The 23,969-nt window shown below is 38.9% G+C and overlaps 1 protein-coding gene across 3 annotated transcripts in view; it reads right to left on the reverse strand.

Moving 5' to 3' along the window:
- slc2a9l2 (solute carrier family 2 member 9, like 2) overlaps positions 1–23,969 on the reverse strand; it is a 105,870-nt gene that overhangs the window by 54,881 nt on the left and 27,020 nt on the right. For all 3 annotated transcript variants that reach the window (XM_085456079.1, XM_085456080.1, XM_085456078.1), the window contains exons 6-7: positions 20,299–20,444; positions 7,798–7,930 (exon numbers count right to left, since the gene is read on the reverse strand). In XM_085456079.1, coding sequence (XP_085312205.1) covers positions 7,798–7,930; positions 20,299–20,444 — 279 coding nt within the window. The remainder of the gene's footprint in view (positions 1–7,797; positions 7,931–20,298; positions 20,445–23,969) is intronic.

Consider the following 23,969-nt stretch of genomic DNA (forward strand, 5'->3'; position numbering starts at 1 on the left):
TGGAGACGGCTTATGGTTGAGAAATGAACATTCAATGCACGGGCGACAGATCTGGTTGACATTCCTGCTGTTAGCATGCCAATTGCACGCTCCCTCATTGCTTGTGGCATCTGTGGCATTTTGCTGTGAGACAAAACTGCACATTCCAGGGTGGCCTTTTGTTGTGGGCAGTCTGAGGTACACCTGTGCACTACTCATGATGTCAGATCAGCATCCTGATGTGGCACACCTGTGAGGTGGGATGGATTATCTCAATATAGCAGATGTGCCCACTACCACACATTTGGACTGATTTGTGACCACTGTTTGGGAGGGATGGTTATATTGTGTATCTGGAATGAATTTTAGGTCTCTACGTCCATCCCATGGGGAATGGGAGCAGTAACAAAGGTGTTGCGTTTATATTTTTGTTGAGTGTATATATTGTGAAAAAAATGTAATACAAAATATAATATTTGAAAAACTGACTTGGATAACAGCATGAAGAAAATGCATTCAATATGGAAAACATATTTTGCTCGTTTAAAATCTAAAGATTTGTTATATCTACAGGCCACATTTTCCCTGTTTCAATGCTTTTTCTGGGATACATAATTCATCAGCATAATAATACACTCTGCTGCAATGCAGATGACTCTCAGACCTCTTTGTTTGTTGGCTTTAGTGATTTAAGTATCTATCACATTATTTTGACCTCTGCTGAATGTGAAATAGGTGAGATTTTCTTTTTAATTGCCACAAATAGATTTTAGAAACACATATCATCTGTGACTAGATGTCGATGTCCTACGTACTGCCTAACAAGTTTATGCATTTGTTATATAATATCGACCCAATACAAGACAGATTATTTACATTTAAGTAAGTTTAATGTCTTTTCTTTGTGTCAGAATGAAGCAGAAATCACCACACCTTTTTTATTCAAGGCAAGACGACTGCTAACCGTTTTCTGTTATTTTTAGCTCGGCCATTTGAAGGTTGTTTGAACTCGTGCCTTCTTGGATGCAATAGATGGCAAAGAATAAGTGGATGGAAAGACTCTTTTCTCACTTTGAGCCCTTCTCTTGTGAAGGTTAATCCCTGGAGTTGAGGGCAGGTCAACTAGGCACGAGTTTAGGACACAGTCCACGGGAGCAAATCTCTACAGTCAAGGACTAAAAGCAGGTCATTAGGATGTGGAAATGAAATGACACGCGGTGCAGACCACACAAGATGGAGTCGGCCAGTGTCACAGTAAAGGCTGGGCCATGATTTCTGAGGCAGGAAAGGGGAAGCATTTAAAGTAAAAATACGTGTATCTCTGCTAAACCAAATAATCAAGCAAAAGAAGGCCAGTTAGGATTTTGATACTGATATAATAAAGAGAAAAGGGTGAGAGGGAAAAAAGAGAGAGGACATTCTGTGCAGAATACAGATATATGAAACTCCAGTGAGAAATTATGATACTAAAACATAGCATAATATACTTAACTCACCTATCGACAGCCCAGTTGACAGCTAAATATAAAAAGATATTCCCAGCAGTTTACATGGAAGCCCAAAATCTAAAATCCATTAACTACAATGGTGTGATCTCTGAAACAAAGTTTAGAAAGGGAGAGAAAAGAACCAACAAGCTGAAATGATCAGTGTTATCAATCTAACTTCATGTAATTCTAATATAGATAGAGCATTAAACACCACTCGCTGCTATCCGAGTAGGTGTGACTTGATATCGATATCTGTTGGAGTAAGGTGAGTTGTTCAACAGTGTCACTGTCCCCATGCAGCCATCCTGTGTTACTGAGAACTGCAGGGCTCCACTCTGTGTCACTGTTGTGACCAAAGACTCACAGTGCCACAAGGTGGAGGGATGTGGTGCAACAAAGGAGCTTTAAAGAACCATGATGGGCTTGTCGGTTCTGCAGTTTTACACTGGCAATAAAATCGTCATGGAGACAAGTGTGAAACAGAATATTTAAAGTTAGTCTCAAGGTAAAGTAAAATGTTGTGTGTGTTAGGATACAGCTGCCAGAATTTAAAGGTTGATGCTGCTGTATTCTGTGTCTCTGCCTGTTGTCAACATCCATTCTCTTCCACTTATCCAAATCAGGGTCACAGGGGAGCTGGAGCCTCTCCCAGCTGTCTTAGGGCAAGTGGCAAGGTACACCCTGGACAGGTCACCAATCTGTCACACGGCTAACACATAGAGACAGGGAACCATTTAGAATCATCATCTTTGGACTTTGGGAGGAACCCAGAGTACCTGGAGAGAACATGCATACTCGACAGACCCTGGCTGGATGGTGGAACTGACCAACTGACCTTACTGTGAGGCAACCGTACTAACCACTGTTCGACCATGAGGCGACCTACAAAAATGCTTAAAAGAAGCAATGCATAGCTCACCTCTCTGTGATACCTTTAAATTGTAAATTATCTGTGAGTAGAAGTTCTGCAAGCATTGCACTGGTTGCATTTTACTTTACTAAATAAAACAACAACACTCGTCTACGAGGCCCATCAGTTTCCCTAAAAAGTCAGATATTGTAAGTTTTAGTAATATCACTCAGTAACTAAGGAGATCATTCGTTGGGGAAAGCATTGTGTGTTAAATTAAAGTCATATGCCCATGAAGGGCACTTGTAGAGACAATAAGAAAGCAGGAAGTCTTTACCCAACCCTTCATCGCTTCGTCAGTTATTTAATGTTAGTATTGTAACATTCACAAGAACCAGACGGTTGGGTCTCAGTTTGTCCGTTTATTCGGCACATAAGCAAGCGGGTTGCTAACTCCGGGGAGAGCGCCCTCGTACAGCTCCTCTCTCCAGCCTGGCACACACACACAAAAACAACCAGGTCCCCCCTCCCCTTCCTGTACCACAACCAAACATGAATCTTAAAGGAACAACAACAGTGTGCAGAGATCACCAACATGTCACTGTACAATAACACTTAACCATCGTTACAGTATGAAAAAGCTGCTTCCGGCTTCACCCTTGCCACAAGGGGTGATGACAGCCGGTAGGGCTTGCACTAGTTGTTATGCACTAGCTGCTCTTCCTGAAAAAGCCCTAAAGAGGATTTGAGTCTCCAGCTGGGATTAAAACCAGCAACCCTTTCCTTGCCAAGCAAATGTGTTAACCACTACACCACTGGAGGCACACTGTTTTAATCCAATTGTAATAAAAAGTAAGACAGAATTATATAAATAAAAGATTTAGAAACTTTAAATTTATAACATCATGCTTTTCTGCAGTTGGTTTCTGGACTTGTTCAACTATCTTTTTGTCTTTTTTGTAAGATAAAAGCAACAAAAACACATTTCTTTGGTTCTAACTTGCTGGAAGTACTCAAGGTAGGAATTTATTACACAAAGGAAGCAGCAACAAAAGACAGATGGCAAAACCAGAGCTAAACAAACAGTGTTCCATCATGAGAGGTAAGAGTACTCTCCTTGAATTTTCACTTAAAGTGTGCAGAAAAAAGACATCGCAGAACTAGAATGTGTTTTCAAAGAAGCCCATAAGACCAACCAATTATTATTATCACTACTATTTGGTAACATGTCTATTGCTGCATAATAAATCTGTTTATTCCATTTAATTGTATTTTTGATCATTAATTTTCTCATGTGACACCATCATCATAAATACTGCTTTGTCCTCTGAGACCTTCATGCACAACATGTTCAAAAGAATCAAAGATCATGTTCAATTTTACAAAGAATAAACTGTAAGCCACCAAACCTTCAGAGATTACCAATCTATAATGTATGGACGCGGGCATGAAACAGCTCAAACCACCCCAGAGACCAAATTCATTAAAGTTTTGTTTGAAATTACATTTTTCTTTATACTTCATTAACACATGTAGTTTGAGCTACGTATGCCTTTAATCCATGCTGTGCCTTTTCATGTCACAGCATTTATATCATATTCTTTTTTTGAAGCTTGAAATATTTGTAATAGTTATGAAAACTTTTTATAATTTTGCACCTGTAACCTTTTACTATGGCCAATGTATAGGTAAGGTACAACAAAACAAATTGTTGGAAAAGGTTGTGGTCAGTGAGAATAAATTATTGTTTGAGTAAGGTCTAAGGGGAAATGTAACACAACTGTGCAAAGATTGCTGCAATAAATAATGTATGTATTTCTCATGCTTCATAAAAAGCAGCTGATTTTTGCCTTTTTTTCTGATATTTACTGCCTTTCGCAGCTGTGCAATCGGAATACCAAAAAAGTAAAAAATAGGTGATTTGAAAACATTTTCAAAAACAGAATACTAAAAAGACATGATTAAAAAGTAATGAATAATTTTCATTTGCATTTGTTTCAAATGAAACATTTCTGTGAAAATGTAGCTGCAAATTAAAGGTTAAGGGTCTACGCAGTTTCAAAACAGTTTTAATGGATAAAACTCTTAACTGGGACATAACATTCAAGAGCAACTTTTTATTTCCCCTATTGTGTCATAAGAGCCAAATAAATATGCGAAAGACCATCTCCTCATTTCTTTCCTTTGTTTGAGGTCAGAAAGATGAAGATGTGCTGTGATTTTAAGTATCTCTCTGCCTCTCTGGCAGCTGCAGCTTACTGTGGTTTAAAGGCACTGAATCAGTGCATTTGAAACAGAATATTAAAAAAAACAAAAGATTGTACAAGACATTTATACCTCCAATCAATGATTTGTGAGGTATCAAAGAAAAAGATTTGTAAAATAGAAAACCAGAATTTTAATTGAGTAACTAAGGAACTGAATTACTCAATTAAAAGAGGATGGACTTTCAGGAGAGGAATGCTCTCCCATTCTTGTGTAATATGGGATTCTAGATGCTCAGTAGTCTTGGGCCTTCTTTGTCAGATTTTCCATTTTGTGGCAACAAATGTTTTCGACTGGTGAAATGTCTGGACTGCAGGTTAGTTCAGTGCAAAGCCATGCTGTTTGTAGTTTTACATTGTCTTGCAGAAATATGCAGTATCTAGATATACATGCTATCTATGCACAGGCACGAGTGCACCCATATACCATCAGAGATGCAGGCTTTTGAACTCTTGGACAATTTTTCTCCTCGGTAGTCCAGAGGTGTGGTGTTCATGTTTTCCAAAACCAATTTAAAATTTTGATGTGTTTAAACACAGAACAGTTTTACACTTTGCCTCAATCCAATTTAAATGAGCTTTGGCCCATGGTGTGGGAGTTTGGTTATTTTGAGTTTTCTGGTTGTTAAGATTTTTTTTTAGTTTGCCTCTCATTGTTATCCTATCCTCTTGCCCTTCAGTTTTTATTACTATTGAGGGTTGAGTTTTGTTGTTTCTGTTATTCTTTCATTTTGATTGCTGTGAGAGTTGTTATTCTGTTTTCGGTTCAGTGTACTGTGCCATGATTTTAGTGTATGTATCACTCTAGGTTCCTTAGTGTTTTCTTGTTAAGTCCCTGTCTATTTGTGTTTTCCAGTGGAGTTACTTACTTACCTATTTTATTTTGTAATTCCCAGTTGCCTGTGGTTTGTATTTTGTTTTACTTCCTTTGAATCACTGGGCTTAATTAGTTTCAGTTTCCTTGTTCCGCTCCTGTTTCCTCTTCCCTTGATTAAACCTCAGTGTCTTTGTGTGTATATGTAGTCCCAGTCTCCATTTTCCTTTTGTCAGACTGCCTGTATACACGCCCTGTTATACTGGACTCACTTCAATGGTTATTATTAAAGAAGCACTTTATTTGACACCTTTCCTGCCCTCTGAGTCTGTGTTTGGGTGCTTGTTCCTCATCACATGACAGGATAATGTTCATAATGTGGCTTTGTTCTTCCTGATAGAGCTTTACCCTGCTATTGTAGATGACATGGTGAACTGTGGTTACAGACATTGGTTCCTGGAAGTATTTCTGAGCCCATTACAGAATCATGCCTGTTCTTAATGCAGTGCTGCCTGAGGCCGTGAAATTCACAGCTCTTCAGTCTTGTCCTTTGTGTACGTCTCTCAAGTCCTGGAATCTTTTGATGATATGTACTGTAGATGACTAAATATTCAAAGTATCCATGATTTTAAGGAATATTATTGTCAGGGGCTGAATCTTTGATCTAACATTTTGAGTTTATTTTGTATTCTTGATTTTCTTATGTTAGACTGCAATAATGTTAACTTCTTGTGTTATTATTCAGTTAGGGTTTAGTTGAGTTTTTTTCTAGCTTTTCTTTTTTCTTATGTTTCATCCATGTCTCCATGTTTATGAGTCGTTTCCTGTCTTCTGTGTACATCTGTCTTGTCCTCTATGTTTAACGCTTAGTTATACCCTTGCTTTCATCTCCCTTATCTGTTCCCACGTCTCTCCTTGTGTTCTGTGTCTCCCCAGTCTGTCGTGTGTGCGTGTTTCCATGTTCTATTGTCAAGCTTGTGTTCTCATCTCTACATTCAATTATGTTTCCTGTTTTACTTTGAAGAGACTGGTGTTTCCATTTTCAGTGTGTTTAGTTTTACTTCCCCTGTGGCGTCATGTTCATTCGTGTCAGCTGTGTTTCCCCAGTTGTTTCCACTTCCATCATTACCCTTCTGTGTATTTAAGTCCTCTGTCTTCATCTGTTTACGTTGCGTCAAGTCACAGCAAGTCACAGCTTTTCTTAATACTGTTCAGGTTTATGCTCATGTTTTGATTATTTCTCGTTTACATTTTGCACATTCCTGTTCAGTTTCATGCCATTGTCTCATGTCATTGTTTTTATAGTTGATCCTAGGATTTTTTCCCAGTTTAGGTTAGTGTAGTTCCTCCCTTGTTTCACCTTGCCTTATTTTTGGTATTCAGCCTAATACAAAGCTTGTTTTTATTACACTTCTTTTCCTTTCTCCCGTGTCTGCTAATATTTTTTTTGAAATACAAGCTCTCACTATTAAAACATGAAAAAGAAATTAAAAATAAAATATTGGTTTATGAAATTTGCATTTCATTCTGTTTCTATTTCCATTTTATACAGCATCCCAACCTTTTTGGAATTGGTATAGTAACATATGACTGAATATTACAACAGATTTTAGATTTTATGGTTTTTTAACTGGTTTAGGTCAGTTAAAAAAGGTAACTAAAAGACTTTTCACACTCCCAGCTTTATCACTTATTATATAAGAAAAAAACAGTTATATTAATAATGGCTGCAATAAATTCCAAATGTAGCATGTCAAAATGTCTGCTGTGAAAAAAATAAATAAAAAACAATTATGTGTAGAATTAAAACCACTGAGAGTCACAGTTTATTTAACTCACATTACCAATGCACTTCTTTTTTGAAACTGCTTTACAATCATAAATAAAGATGTGAAGCCATCTCTCAGTCTTTAATTTACTATTTGAAAGCTGTATTTAAGAATATATTTTTACATTTAAAAGTGAAGAATTCAAGAATTCACTCTCTGATTTGGTCCTCTTAAAACCTTGGCCAGTATTAAAAGCTGAAGTATTTATATAAAGCAAAACTTTCACTTGTGAAAATTGTGTAGCTAGTCTTCTGTACACTGAAATAGCTGAAAACAGCATAAAACACTCTAAAAGCCACAAATCTCACCAGTGGGAAAGCAATCATGAACTTCTGTTTCACTAAAAAACTATGTCTGGTCCCTGCAGATATACTCCAGTCACCTGAGTGACAGTGACAGTCTTACTTCTTAAGACATTTTTTCTAACTCTAAAAGAGTGGTAATGTGTAGTAGTTGTTGTAAAGAGCAACAGCAGAGTTTTCAAACATAATAACCACAATGAGACACCAAAGCCTCTTGTGTCAGCCGGACTGCATTTTGCAGATGTTCTTAAGTGTTGTTTATGGAATACCTTTTTCCGCTCCAGCCTCATCCCTCCTCTCCATCAGCAGGTAGCGAGGACTCTCAGGGAGGAAGGGCAGCACACACAGCTGCAGCATTGCGGGCAGCGCAAGGAAGGAAAACAGGTAAATCCAGGTGGACTCCTGCAGTCAAAACATCAACAAAAGAACTGCATCAAAGGTTCAGACATGGAACGGCTACACCATATTAAACAGCGATAAAACAGATGTATATCACAGCTGTTACAACACGTTCCACTGAATGGGTGGATGCATTTGGATTTTTTTAAAAGAATTTCTGCAAGATGATGAGGTTACTATTTATGTTATGTGACTATAACATCATTGGCTACTGTGCTAGCAAATACTGAGTAGGTTTAGTCAAGAATGTGAGGGTTTAGTAAAGCGATGCATTCTTTCTTGCATATATTTACTTAAAGCAGAAGGGGAATCTTTATATGGGCTGAAGGCCGTCTGCTGCTCTCATTAAATGTGAAGAGCATTTCAAATGTCAAGCAATGGTAATGAATATGGTAAAGTTTCTAAAACCTAATTTAGGAAAAAGAAAAGTTACAACACTGGATAAAAACAGGATGCAGGCATTTAACTAAATATGTGCTCAGATTTAATTTGATGGAATGGACTGCAACAAAAAAAGAGAAAAAAAAAGAAAGAAGAAACTTGACAGGCACCTGTTACCATGGTGTTGCATCACCTCTTAACAACAGGCTGTAAGCATGTGTGAACTCAGGGGGGAAATTGCTGCAGTTATGAAGGCAAATAAAAGGTTTCGCACCTCCTTTATAGGAGTTTTTGTGTCATAATATACTCAATATATTCAGTAGGTCACTTGTGTAGGCACTTTGGGCAGACCAGCTTAACACCTTGCTACAGATTCATACCGCTAAAATGCATGCAGAGTGTATTTTAGTATTATATTGTTGAAATGAGAAAGACTTCTTCTTTAAAAAAAGAAAGAAAGAAAGAAAGAAAAACAAGAAAAAGAAAAACAAGACTGAGTGGTTCAAACTAAGTGGTGCACTAAACAACATCAAAACCTGATTTCTAAGACTGCAGACAAGATTTTTCCTTCTCTCTCTATCTCTGTATAAATAAACCCATAAACTTGGGTTCAAGTTAGGCACTATATTTATGTAGATTTTGGGTTATTTTTGGCAGAGTAGTTTAGCTATAAAGTGTGTGCCTAATGCCAAAAAGAGATTTCCACTAAACAATTGTATATTTTTAAATAATCTACAGCCTCAAAGATCATTCAAAACAGGTTTTTGTCCTTGTCCCATGTGATCAGAGATCTCCTCCAGATCCTCTGAATCTTTTAATTAGTTTATGTACTGCAGATGATGAGATCTCCAAATTCTTTGCAACTTTATATTGGGCATTGTTAATCTCAAATAGTTTATCCAGTTGCACATGCAATTTTTCAAAGAGAAGTGAACTCCCTGGCTTTACTTGTAAATGGCTTATCTTCTCCATGAGGCTCTTTTTACATCCAGTAATGTTACTAATTCATTAGCTGTGAGTTGTGCCAGCAAGTGCGTATCAGAATCAGAACACCTTAATAATCCCAAAGGAAATTATGTGGTTACAGTTTAAGCTCAATTATAAATATCCAGAACATTACAGAGGTGAAATATATATGATTGACATTTTACATATCTATATGTATAATGTATATGTGTGTGTATGTGTGTTAAATACAGGGTTTTTATTAAAATTGAAAATTTCATCCAACCAGATAACACAACATGGAAGATAAAATAACAAGGTCTTTTCAGCTGCTTGCGCTTTAAAACATACTTTCATTAAAAGTACCCTTGAAAACAAAATCAAGTGATCCTTGAATGCATCACAACAATCCGAAGTAACCGTGTAGCCTCACCACAATGGACCGATTAAAAGTTATGTAAGTACCAGCATGTGTAAAAGACGAAAGAAGTCATCTTTACTGCAAAGATGAGAGGATGCACAGTCTCATCTCTGTGCAGGGCTGTGCTTCCTGATGTCACTTTAGCAAATGGGAGGACTGTATGTATTCGTATGCACAGAGAAGGAGGTGTCATTTGGACAGAAAATGCTCTGAATTTATGTGAACTAAATCCCCAAAATACTTTCCAGTTTCCAGGGATTAAGTTCACGTAAGAGTTTGTAAAAGGTTTGTTTTATGTTTATTCTTGGTCATCTTCACCAACTGAACAAGCTGTAAACACTGACACATTATTGATATGTCAGATGAGATCGGCTTGTGTTTTTGTTATTCATAACTGACTTTTCTTCTTTTAAGTTTTGAGAGTGCTGGAAATAAAATGAAATTTGTGGGTGAAACACTGATTATTTATGAGTTTTTATATGGTATATGCAGTGATGAAATATGCTGGATATACAAAAATGTTTGGTTGTGCAGCTTTAAATCTAAAATGAATCCAGGCTGGGAGAGTGAATCACTTTGTTATCTTGGGGAAACCGTAGTTGTGTTTCTCAGCGAAGCCCTTCACAGATATTTCTTGGAACATAAAAAAAGATATATAAGATGTATAGTTTTTTGTCTCTGTCTCTCTGATGCTGAACAGTGGATCATCTTATCCCAGCAGGAGGTGACAGTGGCTGGCTAGATTAAAGCTCTATAGAGTGCTCTCAGAGACAAAGAATCTGTGCTGCAGGCATTGATTTCTGTGATCTGTACTATAAACATCTCATGTTACCTCTGCGTAATCTTCTGGTAAGATGTAATAGAAGCTGACTGCACTCACAAAGTGATTATTTCTATTCTAACAAGCTTGTCAAGTGTGATTCAAGAAAGAAAAGAAGAAAAACAAACTTAATTTAATCCTGTGATGACCCCATCTGCCTACTTGTTTAGTCTGTCTTGTTATTTCTTAAAACATCCATAATCCCCCGCTCTTCTTCGCCTATCTCTCGCTAACATGATCTCTTTTCTGTTTTGTCGAAATTATGAGCCAGTTCTTGATCAGAATTTATAAGACTGGCAGCAAGCGACATGTCCCAATCAATCATCTGCAGAGAAATGCCTAACAATCAAGTGGCACAATGCTTATTAGGTATACGCACAGGAAACCATAGTTGACTTGGCAATTGTGACACAGCTGAAGAATGATCATTTGTGGGTTCACACTGAGGCCCTGTTCCATTAGTGTGTAACTTGTGAAGCACGCATTAAATGTTCTGTTTCACTCTCACACACCCATATGCACGCAAAGGTTTATCTGTGCAGTCAACAGTATGAACTAAATGCACGCCTTTCAGTGTCTAATAATTGTCATAAACAAAGCAGACAAATATTTTACTGCCTTATTACAAAGGCCGTGTAGCTTTCCCTTTTAATTATTACATGTGAGATGTTGACGGTTGTAGATTCTGGGATTGAACAAATGCAAAGCATGAGCCTTTGTTGTTGGGAGCTGACAGGAATGAAATGGAGAAGATTTACAACAGCAGCGTAGCTTCATGAAATGCACAGAGGACTACTACAACTGCCAGAGGGGTTTTGATATGAACATTATCTGAGACAGAGATAATGATAAAGTCAGGTGTACCACATCTTTGATATAGACAGTTATAAACACTAACATTATCTCTGTGTGGTTAGCCTTAATTACTTTTGCTGACCAGTGCATTCCCCAGCCAGGAGGTGAACTTGTTCTGTAGCGATTTTTTCTAATCATTTAATTGCAAATCTTTATTTCCCACAACAGGCAGTGAGATTAAGACAGTCATTCACTGTCAGTGTGGCACTCTGTTGTTCATAATTAACACATGAAGGATAGACTGTGCGTTGCAAAACGAAAAGTTGTCACTTTGGGATCTTTATAGAAGTGTTGTGTTTTCCAAAGCCTTTAGATGGATCATGAGTCATCATTCTGGTGACGCACAAAAGAACTTTCTAACGTCTGTTTATGTTTGTGTAAATGGTTGCACTTTGATCCAAACCATATTTTTCTAAAACTTATAAAGTTGTTTGAATGAAAAAAAGAAACACTGAGTAAAAATTTTAATTAAAAAACATGTTTCCTGGTGTGACATCTTTTTAAATTTCTACTTTCTAAAGTGTTTCTTGTCCAAATAGTTTCCCCGTGGAGCACAAACATTTATCTGGAGCCGTTTTGTATCTGCATGATAAGAGGAAGATCACAACACCTCTTTCATATTTAATTCTCACAAAATGAGAGCCTACTTGGTAAAAATGTCATGGCACCAGGATCTCAGCCATTGGAATACTTTATAGATGGACATCTGCCAGGATCAGATGAAAAGCTGTTTCTGATGAAAGTCACCTTCTCTGTAAGCCTGTTTTCCCGATGGTCTGTCAGAGGAACAGACCTGGTGTGTGCTGTTCTTAAAATATTAAAGAAGACTCCTTCTACTAGGGAAAATGTGAAAGTGCTGGATTCACACAAGCCTTAAACTCTTACCGCATATTATATTCTTTTCTATTATTTGACAGACAGATGATTCATACCCTGTGACAATGTGGGTTCAAAAATATTAACATGGTACACACGTATAAAAGCAATCAGCTTGAGAGACCTTGGGCTTTCCAACAAATCTAGACTCATTAACAGAAAAAACTTACAGAACATATTTGTTTTAATTGTTTTTTTTTTATCCTGTTAATAAATGAATGTATGTATTCCCCATATATAACAACCAATCTACAGTCTAAGTATCTATGTGATAAAGAATGTCATGTGGAAAATTAAGTATACACAGCTTACAATAGAAAGTATCCAGGTGTTAAAAATCAAATTGAATTGAATAATTGATCATTAGCAAGTGTGAACGTCTCTATAAAAGCAGATGTTTTGGTAACTTACTGGTCTGAAGCACTCAGGTGTGCATTAATACAGACATCATCAGGGATCTTGGAGAAGCAATGCTGCTCATCAATATGGGTAGATTTATAATGTCATTTCTAAACAATTTGAAGTCAATCATTCATTCTACAGCGACAAAGATTCACCAAGTTGAGCTGTTTCTAAGAGCAGACATCCCGGTAAATTGAGCCCAAGGTCAGACTGTGCAATGCTCAGAGAAATTGCAAAAAATCCAAGAGCTACATCTCACACTACATCACAGGCTTCAGTTAGAATGTTAAATTTTAAAGTTCATCACAGTACAATAAAGAAAAAGACTGAGCAAGCATGACTTGTTTGGAAAGGTTTACAGGGGAAAGTCTGTTCACTTTAAAAAATAACATAGCAGCACAGCTAAGCTTTGTAAAGTTACATCAAAAAACACCTCAAGACTTTGGAACAATGTCCTTTGGACTAATATGACCAAAGTGGAGATGTTTGGCCACGATGCACCACAAACACCTCATTACCTCTCAAGCATGGTATTAGAGGAGTGATGATTTGGGTTTGCTTTCTAGAGTCAAATGTGAGTCTGTCCCAAGCACAGCAGCAAATCTACACAGAATGCCTAGAAAAGAATCAAGGTGCTGCAATGGCCCAGACAAAGTCCAGCCCTCAACCTAAGTGAAATGCTTTGGTGGGACCTTAAAAGAGCCTGGAATAAATGCATGCCTGCAAACCTCAATGCATAGAGGCAACAATGTAAAGAAGAGTGGGCCAAAATTCCCCCACAACAACATAAGAGACGGATAGTCATACAGAAAATGTTTACTTCAATGTACTACTGCTAAAGGTAGTTGTGCAGGCTACTGAATAACGGGCTGTCGTTTTTCACACACACTTCTTCTGAATTTTGGTCCAGTTATGCTAAATAAGAGAAAGAAAGAAAGTGTGACACATGTTGTTGCTCATCTGAAGATTTATTTAAATTATTTTAGAACCTGTCAAGGACCAAGTGATATTATATCATGTCCCTTTCATATGACTCTAGCTGTAGTCAAGGCAGGCTGATAGCTTCACTATCTTGCACATGCACAGTGGATGACTGGTTAAGATCCTGTCACATATGTCTGTGATTTACTTGTGAAATGAAAAGCAAAGAAACGTGATAAGTGGGGCTGTATGTCAACACAAAACTCAATTTAGAGATGTGGTCAGCAGGTCATATTGACATGCGACAAATCAATGCTTTACAAATAAAAAAGAAATCCTTTTGTTTGCCTAAAGCTATAAAATAACACCAATATTTAATGGTAAAGTGCAAGGTAGCAATGGAAGAAAATAGGAGAGCACTTCATCAAATAAAGAGTGAGCAGGTTTGCGTAAAGATATCATTGATTTTATTTTGGTTTATCTTTTTGAAACAAAGGTTAAAATGCAAAGCAGTTTATAGGGGAATGAATTTGGTTTAGGAAGTTGAATACATTATTTTAATTATGTTTATCTTTTTTTTCTTTTCTTTTTTTAACCAGAGCAGGAATGCATCACATATTTGCAGGACAGCCATGCAAAAGGCAGAAGAAAGTAACAAAAAACCAAATTCATCACTACAACACTCGTGCCTTTATTCAGGATGGGCATTGGTCCACAGAAATTACGTAAAAGGAAGCTGGAGCCAAAATCCACTGGCTTGTATTCTCGTTGTTGGAAAGACAGTTCATGCGCTGCTGGAGATGTGCATTATGCATATAGGTTTCTGAACAAAAGGATAAGCTTCAAACAAAGCAGGACGCAGATACAGTCTGGTCTTTGAAGCCTTTGAACTACGTTATCAAACACAAACAATTACACTGACAAATCAGTGTCACTTCATATGCATTAACATTTGTTGATGTGGTTAATGTGCTGGCACACATTTATGAATTACATTTGCATACAGGTGCTCAGCTTTGTACACTCAATTGCTTTTTCTTTCTTTCTTTTATGACTTGATTACACACTGAAAGGCTACTGGAGGACTAGGTGTGACTTTGTGAACAGGGATCAATTTGTGAAATGTGAAATTTGGAATGGCATGTTAATGCTTTGTCAAACAATGCACCGCCTACAGAAGCTTAATGCTAATGGCTATCAGGTGTAACTGTTTCGGACGAGCGTGACAACCAGCAGCACAACATTACAGAAGACTTAAAAAAGATGGGAGTGGGCACTTTAGATTTAGATTAAAGACATAAAGTGGATGGGGTTTTTTTTGTATCCAGCCACTCATTATCTTCCACTTCCACTCCAGCGTCTGGGTTTTTTATATGTCACACAAACATCGTAAAGCAAAAGCTGATCATTCACCAAACTTGATTTGTAACAGCACATCCCTTTTTTTCTAACAAAAAAAAGTATATTTTTATTTTAGGTTTAGTTTCTTTTTAACCTCCTTTTTAGGCAGAAAAATCCCTAACATCTCTGGGGTGCACCCTAGACAGGTTGCCAGTCCATCACATGGGTAACACAGAGAAACAGAAAACCGCACATTCTCACATGATCATTCTGGAATAAATATACATCTTTTTTTTATTTATATATTTTAAAGTCATAATCCAAAACTATCTGAGCAGGCTGGTGCCAAAAAGTGTAATGTCATACTTTAAATTTGGAAAAGCAATTCTGGGAAAACATATTCCATTATTATTCCTGTTTTAATATGATGCCAAAGCAAGCAGTGATCTAATGTCAATAAATGTTGCCAGGAGTAGAGCACTTAGATTATTGGCTTTCTGTTCATATTACACAACTGATTTTGGCTTTCAAAGCATCTGTGCCTTAGGCTAATGTCTGTTTCCAGCCCCAACAGATAAACTGAAAATCTAGCACATAAATAATCTGTTATAAAAACATTCCAGCAGCAGACCAAGTCAACATGGCTAAAGTTGTGCACAGTGAGCAGTGAGGTGAGAAAGGATAAAATGAATAATATTTCCTCAAGGGTAAACAAGGTGTGTCTGAGAACTCCTACTAAATAGCCTATTGAAATAAGGAACCGATAGAACCAATCAGATAGCGTGAAGGGTAAAAACGGGAGTTTGTTGCTCAAGTGGCAGAGGAAGCCATTGCTCATGGCCAAAGCGCTTTCAGCCAGCCTTAGAAAGGGAGGAGTAATAGTGTGAGCAGAGTTGGAACTTTTTCCTTCAGTATGACTTCATGCTTGAATATCAAGTCAAAATGAAATTTTCTGCTATGCTGAAGCTGTAGAGCGAATAAGTCTGCCACTGAGGCGTCATCAGTACGACTGACTAATAGAACGACCTTGATGTAACCCGGTGTTAAAAACGGGATTAAAAGTATAAATATTCATACTCTCACAATGGGAATAAAAATTGATAAAAACAAAGTTAATTATAATAAATACTGATAAAAAGCATGTAAACATAAGTTTAATTAATATGTACATATGTATATGTAATATTTAAATGGTGTGGGGGCAGGACTTAGTCCTTTAGAGTGTGTTTGTTAGATCCACTGAGCGACCAATCATTGGCCGGTCTGACCCTCCCCTGTCTGTGTGCGCTGCTTAGACACCTGTGTGTGCCTTCGTGTGCCAGTCAGATACGCCAGAGACACAGACGGTCAAAGATCCGTTTACCCGTGCGGCGAAGAAGCTAGCTGGATAGTGAAAGTCCTTTCTCCGGCGAGAATAATAAGAGTGATACTGTATTCCAGAGCAGAGGCGGAGGCAGACATTTGATACACCCGGGGCTTAGCCCTAAAGGATAGTATGCATGTGGGATTGGGGGGGGGGTTTGAAATGACTGAAAGATTAATTGGCTCTGTTTTGAGTTTTGTTCAAAAAAGAATGATTTCATATAGGTTATGTTGAAACCAAGCACACCATTGTTTTTCTTGTGACATTACCAATAAGTTTGATGTGTCACATGGCCCTCTTCCCATTGAAAAAACAAAAGTTGTATTCAAGATGGACGACTTCCAAATGGCCACCATGGTCACCACCCATCTTGAGGAGTTTGCCCCCTCACATATACTAATGTGCCACAAACAGGACTTTAATATCACCAACCATTCCCATGTTATTACGGTGTATCCATATAAATGGCCCACCCTGTAGAACCTGTCTGATCTGGCCGATATTTCCCTTCTGTCCTCATACTGTGGTTAAAGGTAACTATTCTGCCCGTACTACATCCAAAGAAGGCAAGAAGTAGCACTAACAGGTCTTACATGCTCACTACTAGTATTGCACCACCAGTGTTACATTGACATTTAAACGCTGGTGGTTAATTCTCACCTTAATGCCACCTAGTCACCAAGGTCACACACAGACGTGAGAGGCACAAAGAAATTTCGGTCTAGACAACCCAAAATGTGATGTCCACATATGTGGACACCAGGTCCTAGGAGGGGTTCACTCCAGGTTCTAAATTGCTCATAGGTGTGAATGTGAGTCTGAATAGTTGTTGCTCTGTGTTAGCCCTGCAACACACTGGCAACCTGTCCAGGGTGTAATGTGTCTCTCATCCTTTGTTAGTTGGGATAGTCTCCTTGCTACATGCAGTTATAGAGAATTTCGTTTTTGCTTTCAACATTGAAATACTAGAAACTCCCCAGCAGCCAGGTTGTCTGGGTGCATTTGATCTTGGCATTGTCCAGTCCGGATGGAAAAGATTTGACTTTTTCACTGTCTTTACCAAAGTTTAAACTGATGTGCTGGTTCCTCTCAGTGTGTGAACTAAACATGCCAAATATGAACAAAATATGAACAATTTGTGAGCTATCGGTGATAAAATAAATTTTTTTACTACTCATTAAGTACTGTATTTTTTCAAAGTGTTTTTTCTAGTTAATATTGATAGGTTTATGTTGTAAGTCAGACATATAGTGGAACCTGTCAGGCAGGGGAGAGGAAACAAACAGGATCCAAGAAACAAAAGAATGAGCTGACAGCGAGCCTTTAGTACAGCTGATGCAAAAGATACAAAAAATAACAAAAACCACAACATGAGGTACATGAAAATCCAGAGAGAATAAATTGGGCTGGCTGCACACACACACACACACACACACACACACACACACACACACACATTGACAAAAAGGACAAAAAAGCAGACAAGATTATAAATACTCAGAAGTCACTGGGGACAACGAGCAGATGAGCGGGGAGACACAAGTGAAAGCAATTAACAACAGGTGAAAACAATCAGGGAATCAGAGGACAGGAAGGAAGCAAACCTGACAGCAGACATGAAAGAAAACTACGCTTCAAAGCAAAACCGGAAACAACCAAAGGAAACTAACAAACACCAACACAAGAACTTAAGATGTCAGAGACTAGGCAACACGGAGGGACAGAGGCATGAATGCAGAAATAAGGTACAATAAGACACAAGCTGAGGAAACTACTAATACTACTATTAAATATAACAATACACCGGAAAGAAGACAAAACAAGACAAAACAGAACATGTAACTGGTTACCACATTAAAAATAAGCAATAAAATCTTATCTTATCAATAATGTGAGAACTAAGTCTCACATTAGACTAGAATAATAAATAAGTCAAAATCTAAAAATTCAGCTAAGAACAAAACACAAAATGTAAACCAAGACTGGAACCAGTTCAACCAGTGACAAGTGACTCTCACAATAGGTGAATAGTACTTTATCTAAATGCATCACCAAAGTCATGACAGGTTCACATTTTACTTAAAGTGCCAATTTATATGACTTTTAGCATAATTTATTGATTCAGATTCCTCACTCACTCACTCACACTGGCTTTGGGCTTGCTGAAATGCCTTTAAGTGCAGTTTGTTTATGACAGTGACTCGAGAGCAAACTTTATTACAGTCAAGGGAAAAAATAATAAAGAAATTCCCCACCACCACTACCAGACATCCACAGTCAACAGACCTTCTCCACAGACAATATACTAAAAACTTGGAGTGATGTGGTGGTTATGTTTAGCCCACTTTTCATTTACTAAACTCAAATTTCTTGTCTTGATTTAAAATTTCTCCAGCCTCAAAACCATTCTTACAGAAAACAACACGACATATACAGGGAGTGCAGAATTATTAGGCAAGTTGTATTTTTGAGGAATAATTTTATTATTGAACAACAACCATGTTCTCAATGAACCCAAAAAACTCATTAATATCAAAGCTGAATGTTTTTGGAAGTAGTTTTTAGTTTGTTTTTAGTTTTAGCTATTTTAGGGGGATATCTGTGTGTGCAGGTGACTATTACTGTGCATAATTATTAGGAAACTTAACAAAAAACAAATATATACCCATTACAATTATTTATTTTTACCAGTGAAACCAATATAACATCTCCACATTCACAAATATACATTTCTGACATTCAAAAACAAAACAAAAACAAATCAGCGACCAATATAGCCACCTTTCTTTGCAAGGACACTCAAAAGCCTGCCATCCATGGATTCTGTCAGTGTTTTGATCTGTTCACCATCAACATTGCGTGCAGCAGCAACCACAGCCTCCCAGACACTGTTCAGAGAGGTGTACTGTTTTCCCTCCTTGTAAATCTCACATTTGATGATGGACCACAGGTTCTCAATGGGGTTCAGATCAGGTGAACAAGGAGGCCATGTCATTAGTTTTTCTTCTTTTATACCCTTTCTTGCCAGCCACGCTGTGGAGTACTTGGACGCGTGTGATGGAGCATTGTCCTGCATGAAAATCATGTTTTTCTTGAAGGATGCAGACTTCTTCCTGTACCACTGCTTGAAGAAGGTGTCTTCCAGAAACTGGCAGTAGGACTGGGAGTTGAGCTTGACTCCATCCTCAACCCGAAAAGGCCCCACAAGCTCATCTTTGATGATACCAGCCCAAACCAGTACTCCACCTCCACCTTGCTGGCGTCTGAGTCGGACTGGAGCTCTCTGCCCTTTACCAATCCAGCCACGGGCCCATCCATCTGGCCCATCAAGACTCACTCTCATTTCATCAGTCCATAAAACCTTAGAAAAACCAGTCTTGAGATATTTCTTGGCCCAGTCTTGACGTTTCAGCTTGTGTGTCTTGTTCAGTGGTGGTCGTCTTTCAGCCTTTCTTACCTTGGCCATGTCTCTGAGTATTGCACACCTTGTGCTTTTGGGCACTCCAGTGATGTTGCAGCTCTGAAATATGGCCAAACTGGTGGCAAGTGGCATCTTGGCAGCTGCACGCTTGACTTTTCTCAGTTCATGGGCAGTTATTTTGCGCCTTGGTTTTTCCACACGCTTCTTGCGACCCTGTTGACTATTTTGAATGAAACGCTTGATTGGTCGATGATCACGCTTCAGAAGCTTTGCAATTTTGAGACTGCTGCATCCCTCTGCAAGATATCTCACTATTTCTGACTTTTCTGAGCCTGTCAAGTCCTTCTTTTGACCCATTTTGCCAAAGGAAAGGACGTTGCCTAATAATTATGCACACCTGATATAGGGTGTTGATGTCATTAGACCACACCCCTTCTCATTACAGAGATGCACATCACCTAATATGCTTAATTGGTAGTAGGCTTTCGAGCCTATACAGCTTGGAATAAGACAACATGCATGAAGAGGATGATGTGGACAAAATACTCATTTGCCTAATAATTCTGCACTCCCTGTACAGCACACTTTCAAAATGTAATCGTTCATAGCCTCCTAAACCACTAACCTGACCCAGCAGCTCAGGCATCCCCAGCACTTGCCCAGTGAACACTCCTAAGCAGATTAGAATGGAGTTGAACTGGCCAATCATACCTCTGAAGTGTTTTGGGGAAATTTCTCCCAGGTACATGGGGAGAGCACTGAGAGCAATACCTGTCAGAAAGAAACAAGCAAACAATATATTAAAACCTATTAAAAACAATATATTCGTGTCTATGTAGACACCCCTGTCATCAGTATGTATTGACATAGTAGAGGAATATGCATTCACGTATCTTGGCCGTATCTAGGATCTGTAAGCATCAGCTGTCTTTAAAAGCATTGGGGGTGTTTTTATCAGTATCGAAGTCTGTTTTGTTTTACCACATAAATGTGCAGACACACCAACAGCTCCACTGCACTAACACACACTGAACATCAAGTCACATTTCACAGTTGGCTGTCTTGAACTGTGGGGCACAGTCATGGGTACTAGTATTGATGGTCTGTGCATTAGAAACGGTCTACACTGAAGAACAAGTTAATACTTAAAAACAAATCAATTTCCACACACTACAATTTGTAAACAAGTTACCCCACGCTTCTGTAAATGTGTGTATTTTTTTTAAAGGTAGCTACTATTTCTCCGTTGTGGTATAACCAAGCTACTGTTAAAACCAAAACTGAGTTGCATTTTATGAGGTAGCACTTTTTTAGCACATGTGAAATCAGTGATCATTGAATTTAAAACACACAATGGCTTCTTCAGTTCTAACACCAGATGGGAAGTCCCAGGTATTTGACCTCTAATAGTGCTATCACCTTGGATGTGCTCTTTGAATGACCATCACTGAGTGGAGGTCGTGGCCTGTGACACCATTTATCTGCAACATAGTCTTGAGATACCTTTCCAGACGACTCTACCCACACTCACACATTGAGTCAAGTCATCTTAATGACTCATGTGATTCAGGATGGGGGAACATCTCACACCAATTCAAACCTGATGCAAGTGATTCGCACGATTGACACCAAGAAGCACATCTTAGCTGATGTGACCCCAGGGACTGAAAGGACTACAGCAGTGACCTGCAGCCCAGGAACCAGAAGTAAGCCTCCAGTCTGAGAGCAAAGTGCTCTATTAGGATAATATGGTACTATCAAGTCTATAAGGTATGATGGGTCCTGTTTAGCCCTGTGACAGACTGGCGACCTGTCCAGGGTGTACCCCGCCTTTCGCCCTATGACGGCTGGGATGGGCTCCAGCGCCCCCCGCGACCCTGAAAAGGATAAGCGGAAGAGAATGGATGGATGGATGGATGGATGGATGGATGGATGGGTCCTGTTTATTCGAGATGTTAATATGGAAGAAATACAGTATTTTGTCCTCGCCCATGTCCAGTACTCTCACTGCAGCATTTTGGACTAACTGGAGGTTTTTCATGGACCTTTTAGAATAACCTGATGATAATGAATTCCCATAGTCGTAGAAGTAAGTAAAAAGCCAGCGTCACTACAAGAGGTGATGTATGTAATTAACATTTTCTGATAAGGTCAACCAGATTAAACTTAAAAATATCATCATAATTTACATGATTATGTAACCACGGTAACTTCTGACCCCACTTCCGCCAGTCCCTTTATTGTGGCGGGAATGAATCCTGTATAAGTTCCGGGTCAATCAGCTGCATGTCCCTGCTCCTCTGGCTGCTGTTGTCCCTGTGGTTGGCGTACTTGTCAGATCACGACAAATTTTGCACTGCAGGCCAGTTGACAGCGTGCAATAACCCGGCCGATTCATTCATCTTTACACTACCTCACACTCGACTCAACGGTCAGGTTTTTTTTTGTTCTCCCGCGATCAGCCCTGATCAGCGCGAGATGGCGAGCCACCCGACCACCGCTACGTTGCGGTAGGAATTGTGAACCTATGGACTGAATCACAAATTGTTGACACATGACCTATCACAGGTCCATGGAACTAAACTAAATCACATACTGGACTACACCTCATCCCACCTCCTTTTGGAACCTACTAAGCTGTTTTGTATTGTCAACATTATTTTTGTTTGTGATATATATGCATATGTTTCTATTTCTTTTGTACATCCGTCTATACACTTCTCATAACAAACATAATATATATATATTTGAGCTCTACTTTTGTTTCCTGTGTTTTATTCACACCCTCAGGCTCCATAGTCGAATCTTATTCTGATAGCTCATTGTCTATGAGGCTGCAGTCAGGCGCCCTGGTCCTTTAACCGCGTTACAAGTGGCGAACCAGCCAGGAGCCTTTGTGTGTGAATATTTTGGGGTCTTACGTACAATTTTCTTTACTTATTTACTTCGCTTTTGCTGAACATAAAATCAAAAATGGATTCAGTTGCACTTTCTGGCATAAATATATCACAGTCAGTGATGATCTCCGGTGTGTCTAACACAAAATCTGATAATGAAATTCTTGACTACTTGCGTACTTATGGGAATCTTAGCCGTCATTTTTACGTAAATGATCCCGCAAGTACTTTCTTCAAAAACCTGATCGCTGAGTTTGTAGATACCACTGCTTTTACAACTCTAGAGCCGTTTCTGCCATACACCCACTGTTCTAAAAGTGTTGCCGACCTTGTTTTCCGCGTCACAGCTTTGGCCTGTGAGTACGCCGCCACGGAGGACAGCAGCAGTCCCCCTCCCAATTACCTCAAAGAGCTCAAGCATATTGCTGATCGCAGCGGGCACCGGTTTGAAGATGTCTTGAAGACAGTAATGAGGCAGATTGGTCAACATTTGCATGAAGCAGGAGCAGGTGATGATGGAAAAATTGAATATGATGAGGAAAATGGAGTAGATGAGGACATTGGTGTAGAGGAAGAAGAAAGGGAACTGGAGCGGCAGCAATTGTCTTCACCTCCTGCCAGACAGGTTTCCACTGACCAGCAGGGGGCACGACCTCGTCAAAGCCAGACTGGACCAACTCCAAGAGTATCACTCACAGCCCCTGATCTCAACCCACCACAAATACAAAGGGTTGTTGTTGAGCATGTGGTCCGAAACCCAGACATAAGCACCACAACTTCACTACGTCTCCGTGCTTTTTCAGGAAGGATTCCTAAGCCAAGTAGTGAAGCAGATTTTGAATCATGGCGTTCCCAAATTGATCTACTGCTTGCCGACCCCAGTTTGTCAGCTCTATACGTCGCCAGGCGTATTATAGAGAGCCTGTTGTCACCTGCTGCTGATTTGGTTAAAGGTCTAAGTCCCAACACATTGCCTTCAGTCATACTAAGTGTACTTGACTCCGCTTTTGGAACAGTTCAAGATGGTGAAGAATTGTATGCTCAATACTTAAACATTCTTCAAAATCCAGGTGAACGACCATCCGCTTACCTCCAAAGATTGCAGCTAACCCTCAGCACTGTTGTAAAGCAAGGAGGACTTGCAGCTGCTGACATGAATAAGCATCTGCTGAAGCAGTTTTGTCGTGGGTGTTGGGATAACACTATACTAACCAAACTACAATTAGAACAGCAAAAGGACAACCCACCACCTTTCTCTGACTTGTTGTTGTCGTTACGGACAGAAGAAGACAGACAAATTGCTAAGGAGTTACTTATGAAGAAATACATCGGTTCATCAAAACAAAAAGCTAACATCCAATCCCAAAGTACTTGTTCTTGTGGGCACTCTACAGCCAAT

This window comes from Copadichromis virginalis, linkage group LG5, assembly GCF_057382275.1.
Source record: "Copadichromis virginalis isolate Kocher_CV1m ecotype Utaka linkage group LG5, C_Virginalis_male_GT1.1, whole genome shotgun sequence".
NCBI classification, from domain to species: Eukaryota; Metazoa; Chordata; class Actinopteri; order Cichliformes; family Cichlidae; genus Copadichromis; species Copadichromis virginalis.